General features: G+C 31.8%; 1 protein-coding gene and 1 long non-coding RNA gene across 2 annotated transcripts; one reads left to right on the plus strand and one right to left on the minus strand.

Annotated features, from left to right (window-relative positions):
- Positions 1 to 4,765: 4,765 nt before the first annotated feature.
- On the minus strand, positions 4,766 to 5,602 carry LOC142233317 (trypsin delta-like). The gene has a single exon (XM_075304203.1). The coding sequence runs from the start codon at positions 5,600 to 5,602 to the stop codon at positions 4,766 to 4,768; it is 837 nt and encodes a 278-aa protein (XP_075160318.1).
- A 3,878-nt stretch (positions 5,603 to 9,480) lies between these two features.
- On the plus strand, positions 9,481 to 10,581 carry LOC142236315 (uncharacterized). The gene is made up of 3 exons (XR_012721982.1): positions 9,481 to 9,709; positions 10,348 to 10,421; positions 10,489 to 10,581. It is a non-coding gene; the product is annotated as an uncharacterized LOC142236315 (long non-coding RNA).
- The last annotated feature ends 2,439 nt before the right edge of the window (positions 10,582 to 13,020 follow it).

The following is a 13,020-nucleotide window of genomic DNA, read 5'->3' on the forward strand; positions in this document are numbered from 1 at the left end:
TATTTCATCCGATCCGGCTGAAATTTGGTACATGGTGTTGGTAGATGGTCTCTAACAATCATGCAAAAATTTGTCCACATCGGTCCATAATTATATATAGCCCCCATATAAACCGATCCCCAGATTTGGCTTGTGGAGCCTCTAAGAGAAGCATATTTCATCCGATCCAGCTGAAATTTGGTACATGGTGTTGGTATATGGTCTCTAACAACCATGCAAAAATTGGTCCACATCGGTCCATAATTATATATAGCCCCCATATAAACCGATCCCCAGATTTGGCTTGCGGAGCCTCAAAGAGAAGCAAATTTCATCCGATCCGGCTGAAATTTGGTACATGATGTTGGTATATGGTCTCTAACAACCATGCAAAAATTGGTCCACATCGGTCCATAATTATATATAGACCCCATATAAACCGATCTCCAGATTTGGCTTGCGAAGCCTCAAAGAGAAGCAAATTGCATCCGATCCGGCTGAAATTTGGTACATGATGTTGGTATATGGTCTCTAAGAACCATGCAAAAATTGGTCCACATCGGTCCATAATTATATATGGACCCCATATAAACCAATCTCCTGATTTGGCTTGTGAAGCCTCAAAGAGAAGCAAATTGCATCCGATCCGGTTCAAATTAGGAACGTGGTGTTAGTATATGGTCGCTGACAACCATACAACAATTGGTCCAATCACACAAAAATTGGTCCATATCGGTTCATAATCATGGTTGCCACTAGAGCCAAAAATAATCTACCAAAATTTTATTTCTATAGAAAATTTTGTCAAAATTTTATTTCTATAGAAAATTTTGTCAAAATTTTATTCGGTTCATAATGAAATGTTCATCATCGTCAAAATTTTATTTCTATAGAAAATTTTGTCAAAATTTTATTTCTATAGAAAATTTTGTTCAAATTTTATTCGGTTCATAATCATGGTTGCCGCTCGAGCCAAAAATAATCTACCAAGATTTTATTTCTATAGAAAATTTTGTCAAAAGTTTATTTCTATAGAAAATTTTGTTACAATTTTATTGCTGTAGAAATTTTTGTCAAAATTTTCTTTCTATAGAAAATTTTGTGAAAATTTTTATTTCTATAGAAAATTTTGTGAAAATTTTATTTCTATAGAAAATTTTATTTCTGTAGGAAATTTTGTCAAAATTTTATGTCTACTTTGTCAAACTGAATTATATACGTATTGGATCGATCTTTTTATACCCTCCATCATAGGATGGGGGTATATTAACTTTGTCATTCCGTTTGTAACACATCGAAATATTGCTCTAAGACCCCATAAAGTATATATATTCTCGGTCGTGGTGAAATTCTGAGTCGATCTAAGCATGTCCGTCCGTCCGTCCGTCTGTTGAAATCACGCTAACGAAACAAGCTATCGACTTGAAACTTGGCACAAGTAGTTGTTATCGATGTAGGTCGGATGGTATTGAAAATGGGCCATATCGGTCCACTTTTACGTATAGCCCCCATATAAAGGGTCCCTCAGATTTGGCTTGTGGAGCCTCTAACAGAAGCATATTTCATCCGATCCGGCTGAAATTTGGTACATGGTGTTGGTATATGGTCTCTAAAAACCATGCAAAAATTGGTCCATATCGGTCCTTAATTATATATAGCCCCCATATAAACCGATCCTCAGATTTGGCTTGTGGAGCCCCTAAGAGAAGCATATTTCATCCGATCCGGCTGAAATTTGGTACATGGTGTTGGTATATGGTCTCTAACAATCATGCAAAAAGTGGTCCACATCGGTCCTTAATTATATATAACCCCCATATAAACCGATCCCCAGATTTGGCTTGTGGAGCCCCTAAGAGAAGCATATTTCATCCGATCGGGCTGAAATTTGGTACATGGTGTTGGTATATGGTCTCTAATAATCATGCAAAAGGTGGTCCACATCGGTCCATAATTATATATAGACCCCATATGAACCGATCTCCAGATTTGGTTTGCGAAGCCTCAAAGAGGAGCAAATTGCATCCGATCCGGCTGAAATTTGGTACATGGTATTGGTATATGGTCTCTAACAACCGTGCAAAAATTGGTCCACATCGGTTCATAATTATATATAGCCCCCATATAAACCGATCCCCAGATTTGGCTTGCGAAGTCTCCAAGAGAAGCAAATTTCATCCAATCCGGTTGTAATTTGGAACATGGTGTTAGTATATGATCTTTAACAACCGTGCCAGAATTGGTCCATATCGGTCCATAATTATATATAGCCCCCATATAAAACATTCTCCAGATTTGACCTCCGGAGCCTCTTGGAGGAGCAAAATTCATCCGATCCGGTTCAAATTGTCAAAATTTTATTTCTATAGAAAATTTTGTCAAAATTTTATTTCTATAGAAAATTTTGTTCAAATTTTATTCGGTTCATAATCATGGTTGCCACTCGAGCCAAAAATAATCTACCAAGATTTTATTTCTATAGAAAATTTTGTCAAAAGTTTATTTCTATAGAAAATTTTGTTAAAATTTTATTTCTGTGGAAATTTTTGTCAAAAATTTCTTTCTATAGAAAATTTTGTGAAAATTTTATTTCTATAGAAAATTTTGTTAAAATTTTATTTCTGTAGATAATTTTGTCAAAATTTTATGTCTACTTTGTCAAACTGAATTATATACGTATTGGATCGATCTTTTTTGATTAAATATATACCACGTATGGACTTACATACAATTTAGAAGATGGTGTTTGATGGAGGTTTTAAGATACCTTGCCATCGGCAAGCGTTACCGCAACTTAAGTAATTCGATTGTGGATGGCAGTGTTTAGATGAAGTTTCTACGCAATCCATGATGGAGGGTACATAAGCTTCGGCCTGGCCGAACTTACGGCCGTATATACTTGTTTGATTTAATATATACCACGTTTGGACTTACATACAATTTAGAAGATGGTGTTAGGAGGTTTTAAGATACCTTGCCATCGGCAAGCGTTACCGCAACTTAAGTAATTCGATTGTGGATGGCAGTGTTTAGAAGAAGTTTCTACGCAATCCATGATGGAGGGTACATAAGCTTCGGCCTGGCCGAACTTACGGCCGTATATACTTGTTTGGTATATTTTTGCACTGTAATATACTTAGAAGCTCCTAAATACGATCAGCAAACATTTTGTTTGCTGTTATGCCTCAATTCGACAAATATTCAGATTTTTGGTCAAATACTATAGATATTCATAAAATATTGTTTTAACTATGTTAGGATAGCTCCTAAGTTGACATTTTTATTTGTTTTAGCCAAAATAAAACATGTTTTAGAGTAATCGAGCTTCAAAAATAGCAGGAAATGTTTGCTATTTTAGCAAACAGTGACTGCTGTCCCTTTTTCAGCAGACTTTCTGCTGTTTTAGCAGACTTTTCTGCTGTCCCTACTAACAAATCTCTTTGGGTGTATTTGAAACAAAATAAAGTTGAAATTACCCTTTAAAAGTATGAAAAAAGCATGTTATAAAAAATTGAAGAGGAGGCACTCCCACCTCTGGAAGTACTTTTAAAGTTGTGCCTTTGGAAGAACTTCCAATTTTGTTTGCTGGGTATTTGAGGCCTTTAAAAAAGATATAACATAATATGTTTGAACAAATTCTGAAAATATATATGCTTGGAGCAGAACATGTTTGGGATTAACATATATGTTACAGAGGCAATTTTTTGTGTAGGGTGTATAATAGAGTGACCGCAACTTATATGGGGCAAAAAAAATGTCGGTATCTTGTTCGCCTTAACCCCAAAATGAATCCCTTTTCCAGATATTAGGATATCCAAAATTTTAGCCCGATTAAACGACGTTAACACGTGCCGCTCGTCGCTCAAAATTTGAAAAAAAAACGAATTTTTTGGCTAAAAAATTGACGTATTGAGCCATAACTCGAGAACGGTAAATAATAAAAACACACACGATATCACAAACGATAGCTTATTTTGTCCTTAAAAAATTATGAACAAAATTGTTGTAACTCTGAGTCAAACCGAGTTACGCCAGCCTTTAGCTTCGAAAACGCGACCTGGTGCCACTATGTTATTATGTGATAAATTTATTTAATTTTTATATTATTTTTAATTAATTTAGTTAATTTTTATTTTATTTTTATACACTGTATAATCTCAAAAATGTCAAGCTTTACGGCAGAGCTGTCAGTTAGCAGATTGCAACACTAGGGTTTCCTAATTTCTAAATATAAAAGGCAACCCTAGTCTATGTTCACATAAAACAAGCTTCATAATGTTTTGGAAATATCCAAATATATATATATATATATATATATATATATATATATATATATATATATATATATATATATATATATATATATATATATATATATATATATATATATATATATATATATATATATATATATATATATATATATATATATATTTGCTTCCTGCAAAATATATTTGGGACATATGTTAGAGAAACGATTTTGTTAGGACGTGCCGATTGCAAGGTATCCTATAACTTCTTAACAAAAAACTTTTTTGTGCATTGAGATGCCCGTTTTTAGTTATCCGTTTTATTTTCTTTTGAATGTAATTCATCATACATCCGTTTGTCAAAGGAGTTTACACTCTAAAATTGGGTTTATGAGGATTTATGGGGATTGAGAACTAACATTACAGCCATCAATTTGGTTATAAACATTTCAATATCACAATTTAATTATAGTTTTATATTTATCTTATGTGTACATACTAGCTATATATAAATAAATAAATACATATATTTATAGTTAAATAAACCTTGGTCTTCGTCCACCCCAACGACGCACAACTCGTCTAATCCAATTATTCAATTGTCTGATATTGGTATAGATGCTAGGGGGCCGCGAACACTGCATTCCCAACGACACAATACCATACTGGATTCGTCGACTCACCAATGGTCCACCTGAGTCACCATTGCATGCATCTCTCCGTTGACCCCCAGCACAAATCATATTGCTTGAGATGGTTAGGCCAACACTTTGATATGTCCGTATACACTGCTGGCGATTATATTTTCTTAACGTTACACCTCTTATACGATTCGGGTTGGAACCTTGGAAGGCACGACTGCCCCAGCCGCTAACGAAAAATTTTTCTGGTAAAGACCTTCCTATTCTAGCCAGGCGTATAGCTCTAACTCGGCGCCCAATTCGAAATCTTCTGTCAACGCGAATCATGGCTATGTCATAATCGAAGGTATTTTCATTAAATCCACTATGTCTGACAACAAAGCGCGTCGATCGATATTGACCCGAACGATCCAGATATGATGAGCCAGCGCGGATGGTAAACCTCCCTCCATTTGCGACGCAATGTGCTGCTGTTAGAACCCAATCAACACTTACTATGGACCCGCCACACACGAAATCGCCATTATTATAAAGAGCGATTTGCCAAGGGACCCTACGTATATCGGTAGGCCTACCTCCAACTATACGAGTAAAATTGAAATGGTCTACACGCCGATAATGATGAAAATTCTCTACATCGGCTATCTCAGTATCTCCACTATATCGACCCTGTGCAGAGACTGGTGGCTTTACTATAGTACCTATGCTTATGAGAACTATGAACGGCCACATCTTCCAATAACAGCGATACTTTCGAAACTGATGGTTTCACAAAATTTCGCATAATTTTTTTATTTTAAAAATACCACATTTTTGCAAATTCATTTATTCTAAAATATACATTTGAATATTTACCTTATTGGCTAAAATGAAGCATTTTATGAGTTTGCAAATTTTATCCAGATTCAATCAAAACCCCTTATTTCATTTTTATTATTTTTTGTAAACATTTTAAAAATTCGTACAATATGGGATGACGACAAACAATTTATTTCCAATATGCATTTTTATGGACAATTTCGAAACACAAAGAATGGACTGAAGATGGACGTAGCTGATAGCCTTAGTTTACTCTATTAATAATATTTTACAGATTTAATGGAAATGATTATACGCAGAAAAAAAGTAAACTACTTTAAGGAAAAAATAAACTAATTCGGGCGAAAGTTAAATTAAATTGTATTTCATTTTTTGAGATTTGAGATTGCGTTGTTAAAATAACGAGAATTTACTGAAAAAGAGTATGGAAATTTACCCCTACTTTAATTAGCATTGAACTTATTTATATGGACAAAATTTTCTTGGTTTGGGAAAAATTTCTTATTTTTTTAGATAAACTAAAACAATGTTAATGATAGCATCAGTTTAACAATGGACTGTTTTCTGTGTATGTACGTGAAGATGAAAAGTTATCATACACAGCAAAAAAGTAGCTCGTGATTTGCGACAAGATAGTTCATATTTCAAGAATTTTATGAAAATCTTTTGCATTCATGAGACTACTTAAAATTAAATTAAAACAAGTAAGTAAAGTAGAAAGTCGGGCGGGGCCGACTATATCATACCCTAAACCACCATTACAGAATTAGTAATCATAAGCATTTGTGGGGTAACATATAGGTCTGGGAGATAAACTGCAGTTGCATATTTAAGAAAATTAAGGGGTACATGTCTATGGGTGCTTTGTGTCAATCTGACTATAGCTCATAGTCAATGTTGCCAGGGAAAATGTTCGGTTTACCGTACAAGGACAAAAAAAGTTCCCTACTTTCCCATACATTCCCAAACAATTTTCCCTACTATATTTTTCGTTAAATTTAAAAAATTTTACAAAACAAAAATGGTTCTAAGTACTTTATTATCTTAAAACATGAATATGCAACGTATATAACTTAGAATATAAATTTGTATTACCACTACGGTGTCCACAGTTGGTAGAATTCTACCCAAATTAGTAATCTTTTTTGTTAAATCTCTATAAAAATAAAATTTTGGAAAAAGTTTCTATAAACAAATTTTTGTGAGAAATTTTTCTATAGAAATAAAATTTTGACAATAAATTCTATAGAAATAAATTTTGAGAAAAAATTCCACAGAAATAAAATTTTGAGAAAAAATTCCACAGAAATAAAATTTTGAGAAAATTTTTTATAGAAATAATATTTTGAAAAAAATTTCTATAGAAATACAATTTTGACAATTTGGATTTCCCCTACTTCTAGCAACACTGGCTGTGTTGATATTGCGCCTACGGAGTTAGTATGCCACTAATATTGAGCCCATTATTAACAAAGAGAAAATCGTTAAATTAGTGTGGGTAATAAATACAAATTTGTAAAAATCGATCAATATTCTTATGTAAGAGCTACAAGTACGTATAAGTACGATCGGCTAGTACATCAACATTTGAAATTTGAGTAACATTGGTTAATAAATAAGAGTACTATGGCCAAATTTGGGAAAATCGAGCGATGCATATATATGGAAGCTATATCTAAATCTGAACCAATTTGCATAATATTTTGCGGGTTTGATTAGAACCACAAAAGGTTACCTTGTGCAAGATTTGAGTAAGATCAGTTAAGAAATGAGGCCTGTATGGTCAAACATAAAGTTATTAGGGGCGAATTTTTCAAAATCGGGTGATACATAAATGGGAGCTATATCTACATCTGAACCGATTTCGATGAAATTTTGCACATATAGTTAGTACTATAGAGGACTGGATCTAGCCGACTTTTAGTAAGATCGGTTGATAAATAAGGGTTTTATGGCCAAATTTAGAAAAATCGGGCGGTACATATATATGGGAGCTATAGCTAAATCTGAACCGATTTGGATGATTTTTTGCACATATAGTTAGTGCTATAGAAGATTATATTTAGCCAACTTTGAGTAAGATCGGTTGATAAATAAAGGTTTTGTAGCCAAATTTGTACACAGAAAAAAAGGTGTCTTGTTAATTTTGGGACCAGTTTAACTTCCACATAGTTCAAAAAATTTACTGTAATATAGTTCATTTTTCGTAACCACTGCGAAAATTAACTTAGCTAAAGGAAAACTTATAAAACTTCAGTAAATGTTTTTTAGTTCACTAACTACGAAATGGGACGGATTTTTCCTTAAATAAATTTCTAATACAATAGTTAATGCATCGTTGATTGTATTATAAAAAGACATAGGCAATATAAAAATCTTACTACGAAATGTGGACAATTTACTAAGAAAAATTTTTGTATGGAAAAAAATTTTTGTAGTAAAAATTAACTTAACCACAGTACCGATTCGTATGGCGGCTTCCTACAGCTTATTTCGGTTTTTAAAGGGTGATTCTTTTGAGGTTAGGATTTTCATGCATTAGTATTTGACAGATCACGTGGGATTTCAGACATGGTGTCAAAGAGAAAGATGCTCAGTATGCTTTGACATTTCATCATGAATAGACTTACTAACGAGCAACGCTTGCAAATCATTGAATTTTATTACCAAAATCAGTGTTCGGTTCGAAATGTGTTTATCGACCAATTTTGTTCAGCGATGAGGCTCATTTCTGGTTGAATGGCTACGTAAATAAGCAAAATTGCCGCATTTGGAGTGAAGAGCAACCAGAAGCCGTTCAAGAACTGCCCATGCATCCCGAAAAATGCACTGTTTGGTGTGGTTTGTACGCTGGTGGAATCATTGGACCGTATTTTTTCAAAGATGCTGTTGGACGCAACGTTACGGTGAATGGCGATCGCTATCGTTCGATGCTAACAAACTTTTTGTTGCCAAAAATGGAAGAACTGAACTTGGTTGACATGTGGTTTCAACAAGATGGCGCTACATGCCACACAGCTCGCGATTCTATGGCCATTTTGAGGGAAAACTTCGGAGAACAATTCATCTCAAGAAATGGACCGGTAAGTTGGCCACCAAGATCATGCGATTTGACGCCTTTAGACTATTTTTTGTGGGGCTATGTCATGTCTAAAGTCTACAGAAATAAGCCAGCAACTATTCCAGCTTTGGAAGACAACATTTCCGAAGAAATTCGGGCTATTCCGGCCGAAATGCTCGGCCGGAATAGCCCGACCAATCTAACGTTTCAAATAAAGAACCGATGAGATTTTGCAAATTTTATGCGTTTTTTTTTTAAAAAAAGTTATCAAGCTCTTAACAAATCACCCTTTACTATAAGTTGGAGTATATTTCCTCACATTGAAAATTTTAGATAAAGTAGAATAAAAAGTAGTTAATTTAATCCTTGACGGGTGTATATAATTTTTTATGGATTCCTCGTAAATTTTGAATATATTTTACCTTATCCTATAGATAGAATACCAACTAATCAATAAACGTGATACTGGAAATTGAAGTGAGAAGAAATTATGAAATTATTGCATCATCTTTTTTTTGTTTGTGTTTGTTATTGCGATGATGTTATGGAATGTGTGTTGTTGGTATCTTTTGTGGTGATAGTTGTTTTGTTGCAATAGCGAGATCAGAAAGGGATCATGTGTGTGTGGAGTTGTTTTTCTTTACATATGTGTCCTTTATGACTATTTGTGTCTTTGAGTTTTATTGGTGCATTCAGTTCTGTTGATGCATTTATGAAGCGCACACGTGGTGCGCTTGCGTGCGGTATTTGTGTTTATTAATAAAAATACATTTATTTCGTAACATTTTAGAAACTGATAAGTGAATGGTGTGATGTTAGAGAAAACAAAAACACTTTATATTGATAAAAAATAAATAACTCTAAAATAAATCACATATTAAGAAACTGTATATTTCTATTAATAATTTAAAATTAGTGCGGTTTTAAATTGGTTTACATAAAAATATTCATAATGAGTGGTAATAAAATGATCTATATTTACTCTACATCTGGATCACAGTACAATTTTTTGAGTCTATATTTTTATGTTATAGCGAGTCCTTAAGGTGTGTACTAAGTTCGAGTTTAGGTGCTAAAATCAGAAATAAATCAGTAAGAAAAGTATAAAATTATACGCCTTCGATGCAAATTTAAATATAACTTGATGGAGAATAGCTCGAAACAAGTTTTTTATAAAGTTTATATTCTTTAAATGGATTACACGATTAAGAACAGAAAATCGTTTTTAAGCTTATGTAGAACGCTGTTTTTTAATTTAATATGATGAATTGTTTTCAAGTTATTCCAATATATATAGCGGAATTCCCTTAATTTTGAACATAACCGTATATCTCAAAAAGTCGAGCTCTTAAAAAAACAAGTGTAAATTTGGATTCAGCAACCTCAAATTACTAAAAATTTGATATAAATTTTAAATGAACACAAAAACGGTTCAATTTTGTTCCCATGTATTTCTAAAGAAAACTAATCATGAAAAATTGGGATTTTAGCCACTAAACTCGAACTTAATATCCACCATAAATAGTAAATGCTATATTGACAAGTGGAAATTATATCTAATTTTATAATATTTTTATTTCATTTATATTCTGAGAAGGATTTCAAAAATGTCCCATTTGTGCATGGATATGATTCCACTAATGTAGTAATTGGATGATTTTTTTCAATGTGGTAAGTTTTTCGTCCATTTGTAATAAAGCCAAAATTTCTATTTATTAAAAATAATTTTCATTTGCAGGATGACAGCAAATCTAATGGTATTTTTTGGAATCTTCTTACTGTTTAATGCTATCTAAGCTGATATCCCTTTTGGCTCTAAGAAAATTCTCTTGTAAGTTAAAGATCAAAATACCATAGAATTTGATAATATTTTTATATTTCATATACCTTTTTAACTTCAGAGGCTTATGACGCAAATCCACAAAACAAAAACTAGCGAAATCGGTGAAATTGGACAAAAATGAAATGAAAATAGCAACTTATGGCATATATCTTTCATATGGATAGAAAATGGAAATTGATATTAATTAGTTTCATTCTACTAACATAGAATATTACTCTTTTGAAGAAGCAATTACTAACTACGGAAAAGTAACAACATACAGCGTACAAATAAAAACATTTCTTTTATTGTATATCATAAAAATAGTTTTATGTAATATAATAATAATTTTTTGAAATAAAATACTGGTAGTTATGAAAAATTGTCTTATATTGTACGAAAAATTTCTTAGTTGTATACAGGCTTGTTGTACCTTTAATTCCTCAATTTATTTACTTCTTTGAAAATTATACTGATAAACAGTTTATTTGAAACCAATTTCTAAATATAGGATTCCCAAAAACTTGTTCATTTTTCCGGATAGCAGGAATATTTTGAATGAGTGTAAGTACATTCTTCCCACAGCGTAGTAAGAATGAACTAAAATACGATGCAATACATAAACTTATTTATAAGTAAATCATGAACTTATCTAGATGAAAAAAATCTTTGGCGCCAAATCATGGTCATTCTTACTATGGGTTAGTTCATTTTTCGTAAACAATAGTAAACTTTTTTTTCGGTGTAGCTAGATCGACTCAGGAGGTGATTCTGAGTCGATCGGTATATATTTTATGGGGTCTAAAATCAATATTTCTGGTAGGCACATTTTTTGGCCGATCAAACTTATTATACCCTTACCACTATGTGGTTTAGGGTATAAAAAATTAAATTAAAAATTGCGATAAAAATTGAACTGCACTCAAATCGATGATTTGAAATTAGCAAAGGAAAAGAGAGATGTTTGTACAAAGATTTATTTCGACAACAACCGACTATCTTAAACTTTTTTCGGAAGGTTCATGTGTGGTTCACTTTGGGTTTAGTGAACTAACCGAATTTATTCTGATAATTGCTTGATAGTTTTGCTGCAAGTAGGGAAATAATAGACATTTTATTTCTATAGAAAATTTTATTTTATAGAAATTTTTATCAAAATTTTATTTCTATAGAAAATTTTGTCAAAATTTTATTTCTATATAAAATATTTGTCAAAATTTTATTTCTATAGAAACTATTTGTCAAAATTTTATTTCTATAGAAAATTTTGACAAAATTTTCTATAGAAATAAATCATAGACCAACCTTTTAGTATACGGATCGGCTTAGAATTAAATTCTGAGTCGATTTAGCGATGTCCGTCTGTCTGTCGGTTTATCTGTCTGTCTGTTGGTGTATTTTTGTGTGCAAAGTACAGCTCGCAGTTTTAGTCCTATTGTCCTAAAATTTGGTATAGGGTCCTGTTTCGGGTCAAAGACGATCCCTATTGATTTTGGATATAGCTGCCATATATATAAAGAAAGATTGAATAAAACCAAAATTTCTAATAAAATTTTATTTCTATAGAAAAATTTCTAAAAATTTTATTTCTCTAGAAAATTTTCTAAAAATTTTATTTCTATAGAAAATTTTCTCAAAATAAATAAAAATTTAACTTGATAGTAATAAAAGGCACTTTTTATGCGCGAACAAAAATTTTTTGTGTGCAATAAAACGAAAGTTAAATTAACAATTTGTTAACTATGATTTTTATTCTGTATAAACATTTGATAAAATATTTAAATCCCTGAAATACTTTATTTTTAATCTTAACAATATACACTGAAAAAAAAAACAGGGAACTCACCAGAAAGGAAAAATTGGTTAATTTTAGAAAATTTAAATTATTTGTAGAAATTTTTAACTAAGCTGTATTACGACGATATCACAAAAACGAAAAACAATAAAGTATATGTTTTTCGACCAATTCAAGAATAATGTTTAGGCATAAATAATTTTTTCCACTTGTTAAAGAAAATTTTATAGTTTTAAGGAAAAAATTGGAGTTCAAAATTGCAATAATGTCTTTAGTGCCATACGAAGTTAACCCTTTCACTACCGAAATAAACCTGATGTTAGAAACTTTAATTTTTCATCTGTTTTTACTAGTACAACAGCATGTAGAACAAAAATTGTCATTTTGAGAACCTACACCCAGAAAAAAGTGCCTTCGAAACTAAAGGAAAAAATTTTCATCAATATAGTTTATCCATTTTTTTCCATTAAGGTAAATTTTTGTGAAAAATAATAAAATTTACTCGTTTCAGTAAAAAAATCCTAAACTATAAGCAGTTAGGAATAGTTCATTAACTAGAATAAGGCATGGAATTTTACTCATACTATTTTCTTCGCTGGGTATAAGAATTTACTACTGAAAAAGAAAATTTTATTCACCGATAACAAAGCATT

This window comes from Haematobia irritans, chromosome 4 (assembly GCF_050003625.1).
Source record: "Haematobia irritans isolate KBUSLIRL chromosome 4, ASM5000362v1, whole genome shotgun sequence".
NCBI classification, from domain to species: domain Eukaryota; kingdom Metazoa; phylum Arthropoda; class Insecta; order Diptera; family Muscidae; genus Haematobia; species Haematobia irritans.

Bases quoted from the DNA above. Each gene is read 5' to 3' on its own strand.
- LOC142233317 (XM_075304203.1), bottom strand. From the start codon at position 5,602: ATGTGGCCGTTCATAGTTCTCATAAGCATAGGTACTATAGTAAAGCCA.